The following is an 18,540-nucleotide window of genomic DNA, read 5'->3' as shown; positions in this document are numbered from 1 at the left end:
GACACCACCAGGAAAGGCCCTACCCTGATATGGTCCTTGGACTACTATCCATTACTGGTCTTCCATGTGGGAGGCAATGAAGTTGAAAGGCATAGTCCAAGTGCAACCAAAGAGACTTGAGGACCATGGGACAATTGGTGAGGGAATCTGGAGCACAACTTATTTTCCCTCTATCCTTGCAGGCAGTGCAAGAAGAAATATATAGACCCACTATACAGACCATGGTTGGTGTCGCCACCAACATTTTGTCAGTTTTGATAACAGGAAGGCCTACAGGGCACCAGGCATCAGACAGGATTCACCTTTCTCAAAATGGGAGAGCCTTTGCCTGAGAGCCAGCATGGCTAATTCACAGAGCTTTAAACTAGACATGACAGGGGAGGGGCATAATATTAGGCTTGCCTATGACAAGCTGTGCGATGACATATCAAGGTTAGAGGGACGCACTGCTAGTGAGGGCCCTCAGCCAGCGGCTCTGTGCTGGAGCACTCTTGAACTCTTATGGAGATCAACCAGGGGCTCCTGAGGTAACGGAAGCCAACAGGGAAACACCAGTGAAAGGGACATTCCTCTAAGAAGGTGACATGGCCAACAACCCAGCTGAGGTGCCTCTACATCAGTGCACACAGCATAGGCAACAAACAGGAGGAGCTGGAAGACACCATGCTGTTAGAAAAACATGACCTAGTTGCCATTCTGGAAACCTGGTGGGAATGAATCCCAAGACTGGAATGTGACTATTGATGGCTACAGGCTGTTAAGAAGGGACAGGGGAGGAAGGAGGGGAGGAGAGGTTGCCCTCTGCATCAGGAGATGGATAAATTGCAAATTTTTAAAAATAGTAGAAAGGAGAACCCCAGGAACTACTGGCCCATCAGACTCACCTCTGTGCCTGAGAAGATCATGGAACAGATCATCCAAGACACATGGAGGATGGGGAGGTGATCCAAGACAGTCAGCACAGCTTCACCAAGGGTAAGTCCTGCCTGACCAACCCAGTGGCCTCCTATGGTGGGGTGACCATGCCAGTTGACAAGAGAAGGGCTATAGATGTCATTTATCTGGACTTCTGTAAAGTCTTAGACATGGTCCCCCATGACATGCTTCTCTTTAAACTGGAGAGAAATGGACTGGATGGTTGGACTTTTAGATGGATAAGAAATCAGGTGGACACTCACATCCAGAGGGTAGTGGTCAATGGCTCAGAGTCACAAAGGACATCAGTGATGAGTCGTGTCCCTCAGGGGTCCATATTGGGACCAGTGTTATTTAATATCTTCATTAATGGACAAAGGGATTGAGTGCACCCACAGCAAGTTTGCAGATGACACCAAGCTGAGTGGTGCTGTTAACACACCTGAGGGATGGGATGTCATCCAGAGGGACCTGGACAAACTCAAGAAGTAGATCTATGGGAATCCCATGAAGTTTAATAAGACCTCATGCAAGGCGCTGCACTTGAGTCAGGGTAACCCCCAATATCAATACAGGCTGGAGGATGAACAGATCAAGAGTAGCCCTGTCAAGAAAGACTTGGGGGTGCTGGTGGATGAGAGGCTGGACATGAGCTGGCAATATGAGCTTGCAGCCCAGAAAGCCAAACATATCCTGGTAAAACCCCCCCTGGAGTTCTGCATCCAGCTCTGGGGTCTCCAGCACAGGAAGAACATCGACCTGTTGGAGTGAGTCCAGAATAGGCCACCAAGATGATCAGAGGGCTAGAGCACCTCTCCTGTGAGGAAAGGCTGAGAGAATTTGGTTTGTTCAGCCTGGAAAAGAGAAGGTTTTGGGTGGATGTAACTGCAGCCTTCCAGCACCTGATAGGAGCCCACAAGAAAGATGGAGACTATTTATAAGGACATGTAGTGACAGGACAAGAGGGAATGGCTTTCCTCCATCTGCTAAAGCAGTCTCCAAAGCAAGAACAGAAGATTCTCCCCTCCAAAACAGAGGCTTTAATCTAGTATGATCTGGCCATTACAGCAAAGCTACTAAGTGAAACAGAATGCCGTCAAATCAGTGATGCTAAATCAGTGAAGTCAAATCAGACAATCTGAAGGTCCGATTTGATGAACAAATCAGTATTCTGGGTAACGTGCAAAGTAGCTGTACTTAAAATGAAAATAAATAATAGAATTGTCATTTTCCATTTCTTTGAAAACATACCTGCAATGATTTCGCGCAGTTTGGGATCCAAGTTCACAGTACAAGGCAAAAAGGTTCGTACATCACGTGCAACAAGAACAGGTGTTCGTGAGGATAAAAATACTTCAAAGTTCCGTATGTCTGCATCAATTTCAAGTAGAGGTTCAACATCTTTAGTTGTAGGAATATTCTTTGAAATTCTGGGAGGGTGAAATTAGATACATCATAAGCCATATTTATTAGAGTATGACTTCTGTTTACATAGTGATATTCTAGGGTGAAATACTAGTACACTTGCATCCATTCTCCCTGTTCTCTGTAAAATAAGAGAACCCATAAAGAACTGCACTGTCTGCAGAAGGTTTAATGTAACATTTTCTGATATGCAAAAAACCTCAAACTGCTAAACAATCTGATCTAATTGTATTCTTCAGAGAAATGTCAAAGAAGCCATACAGAAGATAAAAATCAGATCCAGAATTTACAGATCAGTAAAAACAAATCCAAAGTCAGGGGAAGTTAACATTAGTCAATGTTAACCTCAAACATCCATTCAAATTCCTATACCCAAATCAGAAAGTCCATTGTTAAAAAAATCTCATGTTTAAACTAACACCTTTTGTCACAGAACACTCAGGCATCTTTAATGTTGATCAAAATCCAGCTGTGCATCCATGGTAAAAAGTGGGAAAACAACCACCTGCTTTCAAGTAATTCACCTTCTAAGAAAGGAAGCCACAAAGGATAACAACAAAACCGTGAGACATGATCAAAGTAAGGGACTGTTCATGCATTATGACTATTGTCAAGCAACAGTGGGGGTTTTGTAAGCACTTGTGTAAAGGGGAGTTTCTGTAAAGGAAGGAACAAGGAGAAGGATTAAATGTTAGTCTTGTGGAAGTTTATCAGAAGCTCCTACCAAATGCAATCAGGTGACAGTGGGTCAGATGGACCTATCTTATTTGGTATCTTATCTCATAGTACCAAGATCTCATCTAATATCAAATGAGAAATGATAATCTAAAGATTACTAAGATGCAAAAATGTTTCTCACCCCCAGTATAATAAAAATGGAAACAGTGAAAGAATGCACTGAGAATGGTGAACACAGTTACAGTAATGGCTATAAAGTGACTGTGACAGCACTCTACGTGGATACTAGTGAAGTAACCACATTGTAGGTAAAGGAAAAACAGAAAAAGTTGTGAGAAAAAACACATAAAGATAAAAAACCTTATACAAATACAAAACGAATTATGCATCTCAGTAGTTAGTGGCTTCTTCCAAAGACATATTATGACTACAGTGCCGTGAAAAAGGGTGACAGCATAGATATGTTGACTGTTCTATGAGCTGCTGTAACTTGTCGAAAAGAAGTTGGCATAGCACAAAGAAAGTGTAAGAGTTTTCTCTGATTACAGGACAGTTAAAGCAGCTAAGGCAACTACCAGTGCTGTCATGGGGGAGTGCACTGATGCATGGATGGGAAGGGAGGAGCCCTCGTGCATACCCAGTAACCTATCAGTACAACCAGAAATCTCTTACATTAAATAAATTCACATTTATGTCTATGAAGAGAAAAAAATGCAACACTTAAAAGAACTGCCCAACTAGTTGTAATTGAATTGTATTTTTAATAGACCTAATGAACTAAGTCTATAATTAGCTGAACAATCTTACCTTATTTCACAATTTAATTGCTTTTTAAAAGCAACAATCTTTTTATCTTTATTTTTAGAACCTCCATAAAAGGTAAATTTTATGTACCATGGGATTTTTCCAGAGACAACAGTGGCTGATTTACACAGAACACTTAGCACTTAATGTTAAGAGAAATAAAAGAATTGAGGATCAATGCTAGATGCTTGAAGTGCAACCTCTTTCACATTAAAAAATGTATTTCAACTGTGTGTTAATTTTTCAGTCTGATCTTTCAGGATAGTCTTGCTATATACTAAAAGTAGAATTAACAAATTCCTATAAATTTTACCAGAAAACAACTGAATGGACCACATACCTAACAGATGGAGGATACTGCCATACCATGCTGTCATAAACAGTGTCTGTGAATAACTTCATTCATAGTGAGAAGTTACTTCTACAGCACAGGAAAAATGTAACAAATATAAAGCATAAAAGCAAGTGTAGCCTATTCTAACAAAGGTTCTGATCCTTTAAATCATTATGAGATGTTGTCCGGATGGCAGTGGGATTATCCACTTTGGGGAATTTCAATGCATGTAAGGCTTCACAGGCTCCAGCCTTCAGAGGATAAAAGGTGGTTTTATAAGAAGCCAAACGTGACATCCAGAAGTAGGTTACAGTTTCAAATAATGGGAACAGTTCATTCTGTGGCAGTGTTTAAAGAAATCTAGTAGAAGCTAAAAGTAGTCCTAACCTCAAGGAGTGAATGGTTAAAAGGAAAAAATAAGAACATTGGCAGTATCAAAGTAAAACTTGTACACTCCACAGAATCTGAGAAGTGAATATTTTACACTAATTTTTAGCTACTACCTTAGGTTTTTCTATTTTGCCTTACATAAAACTATAACTACACTGACTGAACACGTGTATGTTTTCAATCTCAGAAACGTAAAAAAAGCAAAATCACTAATGTATGCTTTATTTATATACATTAGTTACATAGATTTACTGTGAGTATTCTAGATAAGAGTTCAGCACTGGCAAAGTAAAAATTAAGTCACTTTTTAAGTCAGGGACTGAAGAGTTAAAGAGTGGCCTACTTCAACACTTAAATCTACAAAATAAAAAGCCAAAAGAGAATGTGACATAGATTTAAATAAAACACACAGCTGATGAATCACATGAAACAAATTAGCTGAATTTTAATGCCAGCTCTACTTAAGTCTGAATGCGAACAGTGTTCCGAATACGATGAACAAAGCTACTGTTCAGAAGGCAATAGCCCACTGCTGGTGTGCAGATTGAAGTCTCTATTCTAACCTCCTGAGCTCCATGTCTTAAACTACGCCTTTGAAAGAAATATTTATGTAAATGATAATCTTTTGGCAAAGAGCCACAAAAACCATACGTGCCTGTACTTCTCAGATAAAAAATAAAAGGTTAGCATGTAAAGCACTTTAGGAGTTACTTTTTCTAAAACACAAGCATGCAGATCTAAAAATAAAGCACTGTGAACACCCTATTCTCATTTTTGGGCTAGATTCCGGAGGCAAAAGAATTACTTTTTAAATCAGAAACATCAAAAACTGTCAGTGTTACAGAGTGTCTGTTTCCAAAGAAACTACTTGAACTTAAAAGGAATTAGGCCAAAACAGAGCATTACATTGACAGAAGTGAACCTTAAAAATTCATTCCCCTATTCTGCATTTCTTAAATTAAAAACTGCTTTCATTGTGGATTAAGTTATATTCCAACAATGATGGATTATTTCTGGCTTTTTCCTCATATACAGATAATTTACTATAAGTACACAGAGGTACATAACCCTATCTTCTGTTCAAGAGACTGTAAATTTGAATCAAATTTTTTCTAGTTATATTCATCTTGCACTTCCATGACTGACTTGGAGAATAACCACCATGGTCCAACAGTGTGTCCAGCACTGAATGTTGCCAGCATAGCATGGGCTACACATGACATTGCCCATCTATTCACCAGCTACTTCACGACCCAACCAGGTAGTTGGTAAAATGGCAACAGCATCAACTACCTCCATCTGCCCACACTGCCTGTGCCATCGGTCATTCCAGGCCCTGGCATGTGCCAACAGGCTCTACCATCTCTTCCCCCCAGCCAGGGGTTCTGGGGCCTGTGCTCAAGGCGGGCTCTGACACAGTGCAGCCGAGTGACCTGGGATCTGGCTGTGGTAACACGAGCTGCGAGAAACTTCACTGGAGGGCTCCCTTGCCTGAGTTAAGAACAGCTTTAAAGCTCAGGCCTTTGCCCTTGGTCCTCGCCTGAGCTAATCTATGTACCTTCGGTCTCAGCCTTGACCCACTGACCTAAATTCCTGCCTTGGCCTAAAATGTGCCTTGTGGCTAACAGACCAGCTGGGCTGTTTGCTGTCTCTGGTTACTGTCACTGAACTTGCTCTGATTTTCCTGTTTGGCTACTGTGGGACTGCACTCCTTGATCATGAGGACAATGCCCTGCCTGCCCTGCTGTTCTCCTCAGCTCCCAGCTCGCCTTCTCTCATGGAGAAGCCTGCCCTCCTGTTCCCAGACAGGTAGAAGGTTGACTTCACTGCAAGTGAGAAGAGTCATTTAACTTTTTAACTCCATAAAAAGCAACAGACTTAATTAATTGCTATTAAATAATAGATAGAGGAACAGAACACATATGCATGAAGGTATAGCATGTTTTATCTATCATGTGTTTTTAAAATTTTTCTCTCAATACAGTGTAAAACGTTGCTTAAAATAATGAAATAATTTCTCATTAAAAATTACAAAACCCCACTTTTTCTAGAGGTTTGATACAGAGAAATACAATAAATAAACAAATGCTACTAATATAATGCTTTGCTCTGAAGTTATTTATCCTATTCTTCTCATATTTGGTCAGTACAGTGACAGTGTTAAAAGCTCTCACACAAAACACTCCAGGAACTTTGCAGTACTATCAACATATCAAGAGCAGTGCTGTAAACATTCCTTCAAACTGAAATTTGCAACAGGTCATTTGGACACCAAAGAAGAACATTCACTTATAAGCACACTTGTATAAAGACAGGAATAAAAAGTCACAACACACTCAATACTAAAACAAAAGGGAATAAATGCTTTATCTTAATAAAGATCAAAAAAAGAGAAAGCTATAGTTTGATATATCTATCTAGACAAAAATTCAAACCCCCTCAGAGCATATTAAGCAGAAGAGACTTCAGTGAACAGATGCAATAGCTATTTAAAAACTCCTATTACCATAGGTATTCAGGAAAGCTTGCTTTGCAAAAGTGACTCTATCCAATTCAAATACCAGCAGATAAAGCACCCCTCCTCAGTGTTGCTTTTAATCATTTCAGAGAGAAAAAAACAATTTCATCCTTAAAAGATTGATATTTACTAAACTAATCTCCCACACTCAGAATCATGCACTGTCACTGAGCCACATTAAAAAGCTCTATTTTTAATGCAACTTTCCAGAACACACCCTACACTGGCATTCTATAATTAAAAAAAGTGTTCACGAAGTTACAAATGCCCAGATTCATTCACAGCTTTGCAGTGCTATTTGAATTACAAAAGGCAAAATAATTAAAAAAAAATTATTATACTTATTACAGAGATGGAAAAGCAGTGAAACACGGTAGCACAGAAGAATCTAAGATTGCTCAAAGCTGGTCTGTAACCAAAGAAGTAATTTTGTATCACTAACTGACAAGTCCAACAAGATCACTCACACAGGTGAATTACAAGAATATTGTTTTAATCTGGTTTTGGTATTTTCATCACTGAACGTCAGCTACAAAGCTACCATATGGCTTTATGCAGGGATTCTTTTAGTCAGTACCCTCACCTGTAGGAATTCAGAAATCCAGCAAATGTTTGCAGGTCCTCTAGCATCAGAAATGGCCATGATTTACCCCAGTCTCTTTTCTGGGGCTACACCATGGGATACGGTTAAACCTCAGGCAAAAGAACACTCCTCCTCCAAAAGTCCACAGCAAAAACTTCACTCACAGAAGCATGAGTTCCACTTCTCAAAGTCAAAGACTGATTTATCAGTCTGTTACAAATGCTATTCGGAAATGAAAGGCAAAAAAGTACAACTGCTAAACTACATTAACTTTAAGGTTAATAACCAAGATCTAAGTCAAACAGAACCACAGGCACACTACATCCTTTATACAGCATTTGGATTACCTGATCTACTCCTTATCTTGCCCTTGCATTTCCAGCTAATCATCTTACCTCACAATGTTTTCCCAAGTCATCAGGTTTTGAATAAACCTTCTGCTTGATAAAAATGTTTGGCAGGCACAAAAGGCCATCATCTCCAATTTTATTTCCCAATGTGATCGATTCCCCCAAAAGTAAAGAAGTCTCAGGAACTGACTTCATGGCTTGACTTCGCGAACGAAGATTTGGGAAGGGCTCTACCCACGTTTGTTGCAAGCACGTTGGGAACTGACTTACACGGGTTTAAAATAAAAGTTTTCTTCCCTGACATAATGTTGTTAAAATTAAACCTTCTGTATTCTACCGTAAACAAGGATCAACCAGTGGTGCTTGGAGGGATTCAAAATATAGAGAGGAACATTTCTGACAGATGCCATTAATGCACATTAACTATTCTGGCAGCATCTAAACTTATCTGGAAAGTATTTTTAAAATAAGACTTATTATTTTATATTACACAGGTAAATAAAAAAAGGTAAAAATATTCCCCTTTCTTGTTTTTATCAGCTTTTGTTCCAATCCTTTTTCTCCCCCTACTACCTTCTCATCTGAACTTCCATGTCCTTCTTCCACAACTACTTGTCATGTCCTCTAGTACTTTCTTTACTTCTTTTAGCCCTGCCTCATATAAGCCTATTTAGGAGACAGTTTGGGCATCAACCACCTACTACTCAACTGGTACATTGACTTTTAACAGAGTCTACACTATTAGCACAGTAAGAAACATAATAACTTCCATGTGCCCTGCTTTTTAAGTAGGAGGCAATAAAAGGAAACAGAAGAACAAAAAGCAGGTTAAATATTTTACAAGTAATGCCTCACTGTGAGGTCCACAAGAATACTAAATTGTCTGCTTAAAGGAAGTGATTTATTTAAACCTGGCCTGGGCAAAGATGATTGCAGAGAATATTATAATCAGAGTGATGAATGTGGCACCTTTCATAGTTTTTTTCATTTTTAATTTCTATAATCACTAAATAGCTACACTTCTTAAATTAATACATCAATAGGCATTAAGCAACTCACAAATCCCTCAAAAGTTCATTTCACCCTTTTTATTAAAAGGCATTTAAACAGTGTCAAAACTGGAATTAACATAATAACCTTCCAGAAAAGTTACATTTCAAATGATCTTGCTCAATTTTAACATTGCTAGAGATGTGCTGAAAACATGTAACACACTTTTCTAAAAGAATAATTCAATAGATACTTGTCTAAGGCACTGTAATGAAAAAGTAGACAGATAATGCTTATCTTTGGTTTTTATTTTACTTCTTTTCTTACTTATGTATATTAACAAAAAAACCCTCAAATGATTTAAACAAAAGCTTTTAGCTCAACACATAATTGCAACAAAATTACAATAATTGTACCAATTAAAATAATCCTGAATGAACAGTTTGTCATCTTAATGTTCCAATGGTTTATAGAAGGATCTACTTAATTAGCTGAAATTGCTTTCCAATGTTAGTATCAAATGTCATTTGTTAAAAGTTGAGCGATTTCGAAAATAATTTAACAAAGCAATTTTACAAAACACCAAGAACCAACATTTTCTTTTCAGCTAAATAAAGCAAGCAGATGTGTCATCAAATTGCTATAAAAATAAATGAGCCTTTATATGGAGAAAAATAAATTTTACTACTAGTGCTACAGAATACTACTTTTTTTATGAAATCAATTTCTTTAATAAAATAATTTTATATCATTTATATCTTGGTGGTATTTCTAGTACACTGTAAATATATTTTCTTAAATTGAAGCAGTAAACAATGAAGTAGGAATATCCCACTGTATGTGAAACAGTTTTAACCTAAGTGATTTCTTAATTTGATTCACACAGGTGTATCACACAAGAGATCTGAACCTGTAACACCAATGAAACTCCGCTATAGAACTCCCAATCTCCACAGTAATCAAGTGCTGTTTCACCTATACCTAAGTTAGTTTTTACCAGTTTAAGAAAGAAGGAAAAAAGAAAAATGGGGAAAAAAAAAAAAGAAAAGAAAAACAGAGGATGAGTTATCTAGTAACCTGAAATTAAGTATTTCTCTGGTTACCATTACTAGAGAGAACTTTTTCTGTGATTGATTTCAAAAAGGGGTAACTTAAGTAAAGACTGGAAAAAAACCCCAAGAAAAATCATATACCAGTGCTGAAACTGGACTAGAACTTAAGAAACTAAAATACAATACTTTCCACTACTGATAAAGGAGACAGAGCAGATGTCTTCCACAAATTATCCCTTGCAATGGTGTAAGAGTTGCAAAAGCATTAAAAAAACTAAGATATGAGCTATGGCTGACTTAGATCCCTTAGTTCTCCCACCCCACCCTCCTCCACCCCCCCCTCCAAAAAAAAAAAACCAACAAGAATCCTGAATAAAAAAAAGCTGCTATGCTATTCTTCTAAATTTGGTATGTTCTGCCTTGGCACATCGTATTGCCATCCAATTTGCCATCCATCATAGGTAGGCATGCATACATATGTGCACAAAGACTTTATCTCAGAGGTTAATTTAAGCCCAAGTGATGGATGAATTATATGTTGCTAAATTTTAAATAATGGTTAGTTACAATTCTGAGAAAAGTATAACCATTTTCTCATCCTGGAAAATCTCTTTTTTTCAAAATCAAAAAGTTAAGATTCTTGATTTTCATAGTTTGCTTCAGCTTCCCAAAAGGCATATTTTCAAGGAGATTAAGTAAGGGTGGAGATCCTAATCTGAACAGATGGCTCTTGAGAGTTTCTTCTATCCTGAGCCAAGCTCTTCTGTTCTAATATTTTTAATAAATATGTAAGAATAGTCACAGAAATTCAGGGACCAGCAGCTATTTGCAATATCCTCACAAAGAATTGATAAGCCCTGTCTTAATATCCCAGTTTCGTCAAAGCGTGGGCAAAGAATGACAGGTAGGACTGTCGCTCGTGACATCAAGCCCAACAAGTAGACTAACATCAAAAGCAGCCAGTAGGAAGTACCTGAATAGAGGTTGTGTGAATACCTGAATTATGTATCATTAAACAAATTATAAATTCAGTTCTGGGGATAAGCATCCACTCCTCCCCAGCAACTTTAAAGAGTGAGACAGTGCATCATGGTCTCTCTTAGGACTATTTCCTTAGCTATACCAGCCTTACATTTCATCACCAGTTTCAGCAGGTGATAGCTAGAATTATATTCAGAAAGATACAGAATCTAGATCCTAACCCCACGAGAGAGAGGACAATAATTACCATAGATCCACCTAATTCCTGGGTGACTGTTCTACCTACGTCTCATACCCACATATGACCATGAGAAAATTCTCATGGATTATTATCAACTTCATACTGACTTTTTTCTTTCCAAGGGGCCCTCCATAACAGGTAGGTCATTTAATTGCTCTGGTAACCTCCAGTGTGTTCCTTGCCATTTTCTTTTCAAAGCTCAACTGGAACTTTCCTACAGTGCCCTTGTCTGTCTGGACAACACATTACGTTCACCAGGACCAGAAGGTTCCTGCAATTTGCCAAACAACCTGCCTCAGCACTTGGTTTAACTAATTTAAACACGTTTCTCTTCCAATTAAAGTAGCCTTTGCTGCTGTGCTTTATGCTGAATCTGATTTTTATCTCCTGCTGCAAACGTGCTCAAACCACATTTATTTGCCCAGGCTTTTTAAGGGTGTCAGCTACTGACTCTCATGTGCCTGAATAGGCTCTAGATGCAAGATAACCTATAGCAATTCTGGGCATTCACACAAGCAGAACTGCTGATGTTGCAGGAACTTCAGGGGTAAAAACTCAGCCCATCCATAGTCTTTCAAGTGCTTACGAATTTAGCCAGTCACATTCTGAAATGCATTCCTGAACTCAAGAGGCACACAAGGTTTCACTTTCAGCTGTATAAACCTTACAGTTCAGCTACTAACAGCCCTAAGAAGTGACCAACTGGTAAATCTGTCATATTTAAAGAGCACTGGTTAGCTCATAGATGCAGAAACTCTCCCTAATATCTCCAGATTTCAGAAGTAAAAAAAGACTACAGGTAACAGGGTTACAGAATCAGTTTAGTGATTTCTAGGAACATCTTTCAATTGACAAAGTACTGCAGAATTTGATTTCTGCTATGCTAAGAGGGATACAAAGAGATAAAATGTGTTCAGCAGATTATCTTACTTAGTGAGTCAACTTAATATGGAAAGGGACTGAGAAGACATTCCTTCCCATAAAATCAGCTTTAATAGCATGGTTTTTAATCAACAAGGTGGCAATATCAAATCCCTGACATCTTCAGCCTTAAGCAGTAGAAAATATCAAGAAACAAAGATGACCAAAACTCAGAGTCTCAAACTGAAGTGAAAAACTAAGGCTTTTGGGGAAAAGAAATGAATTAGTCAAATGTCGTAGACTGAGGGAGACTTGAGAAGAAAGGAGAAAGTATTCAAGCAAAACTAGGACTTGTCACTGCATAGGAAATAGGACAGTGATGATATTCACAGCAAAATCTGATGTGAGACTAGAGCTTTCCTCAGTCTCTTAAATATCTTTTCTACTTTGGTACAACCTTTTTAAAATGTGATGACTAGAAACTCTGGTGCTTGAAATTTAGAAAAATCACAGACTTGTATAATACAACACATTCCTTCTTTCCACTGCTTTGCTAGGAACTCCTAAAGACTGTGTCATTTTCTGAGTGTTGAGAGGTACTGAACATTTTTCAGAGAAATCAGTAACAATTCATGAATTCCTTTCCTCAGTGCAGATTTACAGCCCCTTACTGCGTTAGCAGATTATAGATGAGAATATTTTCTCCAGTATGTTATGATACCTAAATCAACAATGACTTTGATCTGCAACTTACTGATAACTACTTCCACAACTCTATGTGAAACAGTCATCCTGGTTATATCCCCCCACTGTATCTCCCTCCTGTCAGATCATTTACAGGTATGTCCAAGAACACAAGACTTATCTTTGGAAACTTTACCTGTAAGTTTCTCACAAGACACATACTCCTATCTTTTGCTTCCTTCTTTTGTTTTCCTGAGGCAATCTTACCAAGTACTGTCTTAAATCTTAATACATTTAGATGTTCTTAGATCAAGATCTTGCTTAAAATTTCTTAAATTTCAAAATATTTCATTGCTTTCTTCATATGTTCATTGACTGTTGAGAATTCAGTTTCTTGAAACATATCTTCCTTCTACAAAAGCCACAGGGATTTTTCCCAGGATATAATTTATTTATATCGGGCACTGTCATTTATTCTGGTGTTATGGATGTTTCATTTGTCTTCACAAGAGAGCACATTCCCATGGCTGGCTAATATACAAGTCTGAGAAATCTCAGTTGCACACATTCAACAGAAACTTGCTTTAATCTGACAACTTAATTCTCTTATAAAGTCATTTGCAGAAAGCCCATTATTTTATTCCACTTCAGAGCTCTAAAAATTTGCCTTTTGCAACTTCTGCAGACCACTTTGGTTTAACTGACATTAGGAAGACTCTGTACAGCAACATGGAGGAGCACAACATAAACATAGAGGAATATTAATTATATGTCACAACTATAAATAAAATGGTAAAGATAATTAAACCAGACCAGGATGGAGAGGTTGGTAATGACAGTAGTGGGCTCAACCACAAGGGAACCTAAACACAAAAGGGGAAGGAGAACACAACAGACAAACTCAGAATTTAGAGCTTAACCTGGTAAGGAAGAGACTATATGAAAATCCTAATGACGAGAGATGACCAGAGGAATAAATACTGGTACTAATAAGTGTACCAGCTGGAAAACTAGACCAAGGAAAGATCCAGACCAGCAGAGAGAGGGAAAGGCTGGAGGTGGGAGGACAGAAGTGAGATGACATGGCAAGTCTGCTTAAGGAAGTAAAAAGAGTAAAGGCATTCTTTTTGAGAATACAGACTGAAAGCCAACAATGCAGCTTCAATATTGTTTTAATTTCAAAATTTGTCACAGATACAAAGCATGGGATTGTTCCCCTCTATGAAAGAATTACAGCATAGCAACATTCTACTTTTTAGTATAAGAGAAGTTAAGTGACTCCAATTCATAAAGATTCATAAAGGTATGCCTGTGCCAAAAATCCAAGTCTAATTTTCTTTGGGGTATTGTTTTGGTAGTCTTTTTTATATTTTTTAAAAACCCAGGGGAAAAGTTGCCAGTGTAACATTCAGTAGGTTTTTCCACATCTGCATAGTATGATACAGTGAAGATACACTTCTCCTGACAGAACTGTTTTCATACTCATCAATATTCACATTCTTCACAGCATCTCCAGAAAACCATAAATTTATTTTCCCCAACAATTTTTCATAATAAGAATATAATAGTTAGCTTTTCCCTTAAAGACAAATTGAAGCACTGAGATATAGTTGTATGTGGTTAGTTACCAAACTGAGATATCCATTTTTTTCAGAGTACTCCACCAACTGAAAACAGAGCTCCCAGTAGCTCCAAAAATAGCTCTGAACCCTGAGCGCTTAATATCAGCCTACAGAACCATACGCTGTATGCCATCTCCCCACAGAGGCACAAGTACTGTCCAAGCGAAATGTACTATACAGGTGACTAGTCCAGCATCGCACAAACTCTGACAAACAGTTGTAGAGCAGCTTTCAGTTGTCTTAGTTTAGTTTTCCTATTGCATTCTTTGCAACTACAACAGCTAGCACTGAGATGTGACAGCAAATGGCCCTCCCCTTTATTACGGTTTGCAAATACAGTCTGCAGAATTCAATTCTGGAGCTGAAGGGGAGCGCGGGATGCGCGGGGCGGGCCGGGAGCGGCGGGGCCGGGGCTCGGCGGGCGCTCCGCCAGCGCCACCTGCCGGCACCGCCCCGCGCCGCAGGCGGGGAACGCGCCCCGCTCAGCCGCAGCTCCGACGGCGCCAGCGGCGCTGGGAGGGGAGCCGGGCACAACCTGGGACACAGCAGGGACACAACGCGGGGTTCATTACCTGCCAGTCATACCCTCAGTGCACACATGAATTATCTACTGTAACTCTTCAGCCCAAGGGAGCTGTAACAGACCAGCCCGCTGTGCCAACCCTCTGCCCCACACAGTCAGCAGCAGAGAGTTCTCACTGCAAGGTAACACTGGTGATTCAAAAGCTTAACACAGGATATTTTAAAAGTTGGAAAAGCAACTATAATATCAAAGCATTTTCCGTATACAGAGAATGTGATCAAGTGTGAAACTCCTACACTTAACACAGAACCTACAAGATTCCTTTCATCCAAGGGAGACGCTGAAGTGGCAAAACCAAAGACTTTGCTCTGTCACAATAAAAAGTAGTTTAATACAAACTATTCAGTTTTAGGAAAATTACACTCTTGCTCCTGCCCTAAAGTATCAAAATATTAAAAAAACCAAAAACCTTGCAGATGAAAAGGCATGAAAGAAGTAACACAAACTCAGCACAGGAACAAGCTGCAAAATTATCAAAATCTGGTATCTAATCATGAGACTCCAAATGGGAAAACTGCTCTATAAACTAGTAAAAGTTAGAAAACAGACACTGAAGTTTTAAAAGAGGAACTAACTTTAAAATTATATGGAAACAGATATTTTAGCCAAGGCATTTCAAACAGTTGTAGATAAAAACAATAACAATGACACAGAAAGGATTATTTTGGATAAAATAATTTTTAGAGCTCTAGATAATTCCAGAGTTCACAGACCTTTTCATATTCAGTATACGGTAAAGATGATCACCCAAATCACCAGACAGATGAGATCTCAGCTTTGTTAATACTTTAGTAGAGTTATATCTTTAGTTCCTTACAAAGGTTAAATAGAAGTGGCTGAGACATCAATTCTCCTCCTGAGCACACAGCAACATTATTATTAGGAAACTTTTTTTTAACTGTTAAGTAGTCCAAGAAAGTAGGTCTTGTAGCTTTATCATTTTAATATCAAATAATCCTGCTGGTATTTTTTGCTAAAGAGAGAATCCAGAATATTGGTCCTATTTTCTTTTTCCTTGTTTTCCTGGCATTCTAGGTAGAATACAAACAGCTTTACTTAGAAGATCACCACCTTCCCTTTTCCAACATATGGTACAGGGTTCTTCACTGTTTCTTCACATTATGTATTCTAGTTTTATATACTAAAAATTATCTATACACTTATAACTGTCAGTTATGACCTGTCAGTCTACTCAAGTGGCTGTATTACTTCCAAACACAACCTGCACAGCAAGAGGCACAACAACATAGCCGGAGTGTTGAACATCCTCCACACCTGAACTAATAAACCATGATATGCCCCAGCTGGCACCCAGTATCAACAGCTCAAGGGCCTGTACTAACAACAAACAATAGAGAACCCAAAGAAGTCACTCACATTCAGTTGTGACTGTCCTTTCTTTTTTCATGTTCGTTTACTACAGATTTAACATCAGTTAATATTGGATTTATTAGTACTCGTTTATGGCTACAAAGCAGGTCTCTAATATCTCCTTTGGTTTATCAGAAAATATAAACATTGTTATGTCTTGAAGACAGCTTTGGACTTTTATCATTCCAAAGTGATTTACTACTGTAGATGCTAATAATCAAAAAGCTGTAATAAGTTTGTTGGATATAAAAATATAAAATTGTGAAACATGCCACACAGCAAATCTAAATAAAGAAAAGAATGAAAAGCATGACAGGAGAGGGGATCCCTGATGATTCTGAATTATTGTACTTGGTTGATCAAGTAAATGTTTGCAACACTAGTCGTGTGAACCCACAATGCAAAGATGGGTTCCCATTACTTCATATTTGGTTTCACAGGTACATTACACTCACAGAGGAAATGCAAAATCCAGAAACTGGATCCATTCTCTAGAGGAAAGTGTTTTCTAATCATGCACTTATTTGCCTCTGAAATGTGGTATTTCAGAAACAATCTCCCAGCTAGAAGATACTCCAGTCTACTACCTGCCCTCTTAGTCTGTCTTCAATCTTTAGCCTCATCACATCCAGTCCACTCTTGTCTTACCTTCTGGGCTGTCTGTGTCCAGATCTTAACCTCGCTTCAACTTTCCTTTCCTAATACAACTCATTCAGTCATTTTTGCCATCCAATCCTAATTCCGTTCTCGACACTTCAACCATTTCCAGCCCACCCCAGACCCTCATCCAGTTCATCTTCTCCTATTCCTTGACTTCCAGTGCAGGGCACGCTTCCAAAATTTTCTCTCCAAGTTCATTCCCCTGGACCCTGCAAAGTCTCTAGATTTTCTGGTAACTTGTTCAATCAGTCACAGTCTTCCCTCTTTACCTCAGCTGTTCTTTTCCTCTGATCTCAATTATTTCTTACCCTTCTTTCTTCTCACTGACTTTCATTCTCAGATTCTGTTTTTCTCCTATAGGCCCAACTCTCAGTCACATTCTTTTTTTCCATTCCTCCCACTGTCATCAGGTCACAAACCCACAAGTACCTTCATACAAGCACACACGTGTCCTGTACTCACTGGCAACACAGGGACCATTTGTTCTCAGTTGCAATACCTAGACAGCTCTGTTGGATAGCAACTTGTACCAGAAATGGAGAAAGTCATGCTTCATTTTTCCACTCCTTAACTGCAGCATATGGCACTGCCATAGCTCCAGGCACACTTGCACGAAACCTTCAGAGATTTTGATCAGTAAGGGCAGTTTCTGCAGAACTTACTTCAGACTAACAACGGGAAAAAAACCCCAACTTCTAGCTTGGCCAAGGTAAAGATGAAAATTTTGATATCAAGAGACAGAAGCGCAGTTAGCTACCTGTGAAAGAATTCCAGTATAGTTCTCTTTGTTTTAAATACAAAGCATTCATTTATATATGGTTCATTCAACAGCAATGAAAGCCACCTAGAAGATTTCAGAAGTTAGCAGAAGAGAGTAAGACTGTGGAAATTTTAGATTACAACGTGATAGCTGTTTGAAAGCCGTGTTATTCTAATCATCATTAATAATGATCACTATTTTAATCCCTGAAAGTGCATACTATTACCAGAATAATGCCTACCTCTCATAGATAGTTTTTAAAGTCAGCTGATCTGGAACACCTTCAGTCTCTTCAAGATGCAGGATGAGCCATGATGTTCTGTATGGCCACTGCTCTGTGAGATTGATCCAACTAGCCAGTCTATCCCAATTGAATGTGATCTGATTAGCTCTCAATAAACGACCTAATAAAACAGGAAAGGAGGGAAGAAAACACAGAGGATTTTTTTCCCTTTTGAAAGATACCTCTTTTTTCCTCAAAGTAACAGCTATGTAAGTACTTTAATCTGATCTGTGAACTTTCTGCTATTATATTTTTAGCTCAGTAAATTCAAAATCATCTCAAGTCACATCTAAAAATATCATTTTACAACCCAATAAAAATTCCTGCAATACTGGTCAGAATATGAGACTCTCCAAAACCATCAGCTTAAACACTAATTATCATCATCCTGTTACAGGTGAAGTTTAACTTACTTCAACAAAACTCAATAAGGAATTTCACACAGCATTAATTTC

General features: G+C 38.4%; 1 protein-coding gene across 7 annotated transcripts in view; it reads right to left on the bottom strand.

Annotated features, from left to right (window-relative positions):
* KIDINS220 (kinase D interacting substrate 220) overlaps positions 1-18,540 on the bottom strand; it is a 78,062-nt gene that overhangs the window by 20,741 nt on the left and 38,781 nt on the right. For all 7 annotated transcript variants that reach the window (XM_027747578.2, XM_027747574.2, XM_039387371.1 and 4 more), the window contains exons 22-23: positions 18,044-18,206; positions 2,167-2,345 (exon numbers count right to left, since the gene is read on the bottom strand). In XM_027747578.2, the coding sequence (XP_027603379.1) occupies positions 2,167-2,345; positions 18,044-18,206 (342 nt within the window). The remainder of the gene's footprint in view (positions 1-2,166; positions 2,346-18,043; positions 18,207-18,540) is intronic.

This window comes from Pipra filicauda, unplaced genomic scaffold, assembly GCF_003945595.2.
Source record: "Pipra filicauda isolate LSUMZ 115617 unplaced genomic scaffold, ASM394559v2 scaffold558_size305803_pilon, whole genome shotgun sequence".
In the NCBI taxonomy this organism is placed as follows: domain Eukaryota; kingdom Metazoa; phylum Chordata; class Aves; order Passeriformes; family Pipridae; genus Pipra; species Pipra filicauda.
Note: the sequence above shows the minus strand (reverse complement) of the source record. Positions and strands in the feature narration are given on the sequence as shown.